The 3,303-nt window shown below is 36.7% G+C and overlaps 1 protein-coding gene across 1 annotated transcript; it reads left to right on the forward strand.

The window, feature by feature from the left end:
• The first annotated feature begins 2,122 nt into the window (after nt 1-2,122).
• LOC106145537 (vomeronasal type-1 receptor 90-like) lies at nt 2,123-3,055 on the forward strand. Its single transcript, XM_078027822.1, has one exon. The coding sequence runs from the start codon at nt 2,123-2,125 to the stop codon at nt 3,053-3,055; it is 933 nt and encodes a 310-aa protein (XP_077883948.1).
• Nucleotides 3,056-3,303: the final 248 nt, after the last annotated feature.

Below are 3,303 nucleotides of genomic sequence, written 5' to 3' on the forward strand. Positions count from 1 at the left end.
AATATTGCATGCTGAAACTCATGCATTGGACCTGAAAAGGTTGATCACACAGAAGCTGTGAAAAGAAAAGCTTCCTAGATCTATGATTAGAAAATGAGATAAATGCTGGTTGTGGGGTGCCAAAAAGAGTTAAGAGAGAAAAGTCGCCCAGGACTTGTAGCACAATAGGGTGATTACAGTCCTTAATAGTTACTTATAAAACTTAAAGTATCCAAAGAAGTGTTTGCAAGTTTCCAACATAAAAATGAGAACTTTGGGGAAGATGGAAATTGACACACTTTGATCCCAAAGCACTATATACATATGTTGAATTGTAATACTGGGCCCCATATCCAAGTACAAAGGGTATATTCCAATTAAAAATTAAAACAAACAAGAGCATTCCAGTTTTAATCAATTATGTACATAACCTTGGATTTATACATGGCATGAATGTTTACCTTCTGTTGTTTCTTAGTATTTTTCTTTTCTTAGTACTGGGAATTGAACTCAGGTGAATTTAACCACTAAGCAACATCTCCAGCCATATTTTGTATTTTATTTAGAGATAGGGTCTTACTGAGTTGCTTAGCACCTTGCCACTGCTTAGGCTGCCTTTTAACTTAAAATTGTCCTTTCTCAGCCTCTCAAGCTGCTGGATTTAGAGTCATGCCCCACTGCACCCATGTTTAGTATATGACTTATACATTATCATGTTCTAAAGAGTCATGAAATTATTTAGCCTCACATGCATAATTTTCTAATGATATTTACTTTTTTAAAATATGACTGGAAATGATTTGAAATATATACCTACAATTTCAGACACTTGAAATAAAACCCAAACATGCCTTGTATAGGAAATATTCCATTGGCAGATCAACATCAAATTTTCTGTCTCAAGTTTATGCTTGGCCTCTGAACTGAAAGTTCTTTACTCTAGGAGATGACAAATTGAACTCTTTTGAAGGTCCTCCTTTCAGACTAAGTTCAATTTCTTGTACTTTAATGAAAACTTTACAATGGAATGACTCAGAATCACTTTCACTGTGACTTTAATTACCAAGCTGATTCCAGATGACTGAGTAGAAAAAATTAGAATATATTTCTAATAATAATTGATAACTGGACATGGAAAACTTAGGAAAATTATTCTGGTGATAATAATAATATATATATAAGACATATAGGTACACTGGTGATTCAAAAACAGTCTTAAAATGTCACCAAAGAATTTTCTACAGATAGTGATAAAATGTTCCAAAATTATGGAACTCATTTGAGGCAGTAACAGAGGTAGTTATTATTAAAAAACTGAAATGTCTTTCCAGTCACCTGTGAGTAATCGCATAATTAAAAATAATAGTTAATATTTCTTAATGTTATTATATGTTAAAAACATTTCCACATTTGGTACTTCACCCTTTTGCACACACAATAGCTCTTGAATTCAGGTAATATGCCTGCTCATATTTATAGATGAGATGATAAGAGTTAAGCATCAAAGACTGCTGAAGATCACACTTGAAATAAATGGTAGATTTTAAATTCATATTCAAACAACATGTCTTACAGTGTGTAGTTGTTAATGTTGGCTTGGTTAATGTATTAAAGATATTAGGTCTGGTAATAAACCAGACTAAAGATAAAACTCAAATAACATAACCAGGTATACAACTACTCCATCAAGATTCATTTATTGAGAGAGTTGGAATTCTCTATTATTATGCAAGCCTGCCATTTAAACGCATCAATAATTGTACAATTTTCAAAAAGGACTTGAGGCTGAATTGAGAAGATTAAGATAGAAACCAATTAAGGCACTATGCCTAAGGCTTCAAGATGATGTTATAAACTAGAACTGTTTTCAGTAGCACATTATAATTCTGAATGCATAGGAAAGATGACAGCCCTAAAATCATTACACAATCCAGACATGATTTGGTAATAACAAGAAAATGGCACCTGGAGAGTGTCAGAGAGACTTGAATGCTGAAGTGAGAAAAGAGTGTGTTGGGGTGAATCCACACATGTCCTGATGGTAACAGGAGAGGCTGAAATTAATGGGTGTTATACTATTCAAAATAAAGTCTTTTCTTCATTTTCTCCTAAGATATGTACTATGTGATTCATTGCTCAAAAGATGAATATCACCAACAAACTCTATGATTATACTGGCATAAGAAATGCATTTTTCTCCGAAGTTGGCCTCGGGATCTCAGCCAACTCCATCCTCCTTCTCTTCCACATCTTCACATTCCTCCTCCAGCACAGGCTCAAGCCCACTGACCTGATCATTGGTCTCTTGGCCCTAGTCCACATAGGGATGATGACAATTTTGGGGTACATAGCTACAGATGTTGCTCTTTCTCAGGATTTTTGGGATAACATCAAGTGTAAATTGGTGATCTACTTGCACAGGTTTCTGAGGGGCTTCTCCATTTGTGCCACCTGCCTGCTGAGTATCCTCCAGGCCATCACCCTCAGCCCCAGAAGCTCCTGCTTGGCCAAGTTCAAACATAAATCCCCACAGCAGACCCTGTGTGTCCTTGTTTTCCTGTGGGCCTTCTATATGTCCTTGAGTGCTCACTTCTCCTTGTCCTCTAATGCTATTCCCAATGTGACCTCAAATGTGATTGTGTTTATTACTGAACCCTGCAAAATTGTTCAAATGAGTTACTTCTTCAGGCATTTATTTTCTGTATTAGGTGTACTCCGGGATGTCTTTTTCATAGGGTTAATGGCCCTCTCAAGTGGGTACATGGTGGCCCTCCTGTGCAGGCATAGGAGACACGTCCAGCACCTTCAAAACACCAGGCCTTCTCCAAAGGCATCCCCCGTGCAGAGGGCCACCTGGACCATCCTGCTGCTCATGAGTTTATTTGTGCTCATTTACTGTTTGGACAACATCTTCTCCTCCTCAAGAACTACAGGGAACAATGACCCAGTTTATTATCATATCCATATGATGGTGGCCAATGGCTATGCCACAACCAGTCCTATGCTGCTGATCTGCACTGAAAAACAAATCATTAACTTTTTGAAATCTTTGTGGGTGAAGATAGCGCATACTTAACTAGTGATGACAGATAAGTTTTCTTAATATGCCAATAAACTGGCTTATGAACAGTAAATTATAGCCTAGAATAGATGCCCTCTGGAGGAAGTTAATGTGGAGATATGCATGTTTGGTTAAATCTGTTACTTTGGAATAAGTGAATAACAAATTTATATAATGTCAATTCTTTACTTTTTGAGTTAACACAAGGGCCCAACATATCTGCTTGGTGTCAGCAAGTGATTGTTATGAAGTGGGACCTTCAT

This window comes from Ictidomys tridecemlineatus, chromosome 11, assembly GCF_052094955.1.
Source record: "Ictidomys tridecemlineatus isolate mIctTri1 chromosome 11, mIctTri1.hap1, whole genome shotgun sequence".
In the NCBI taxonomy this organism is placed as follows: domain Eukaryota; kingdom Metazoa; phylum Chordata; class Mammalia; order Rodentia; family Sciuridae; genus Ictidomys; species Ictidomys tridecemlineatus.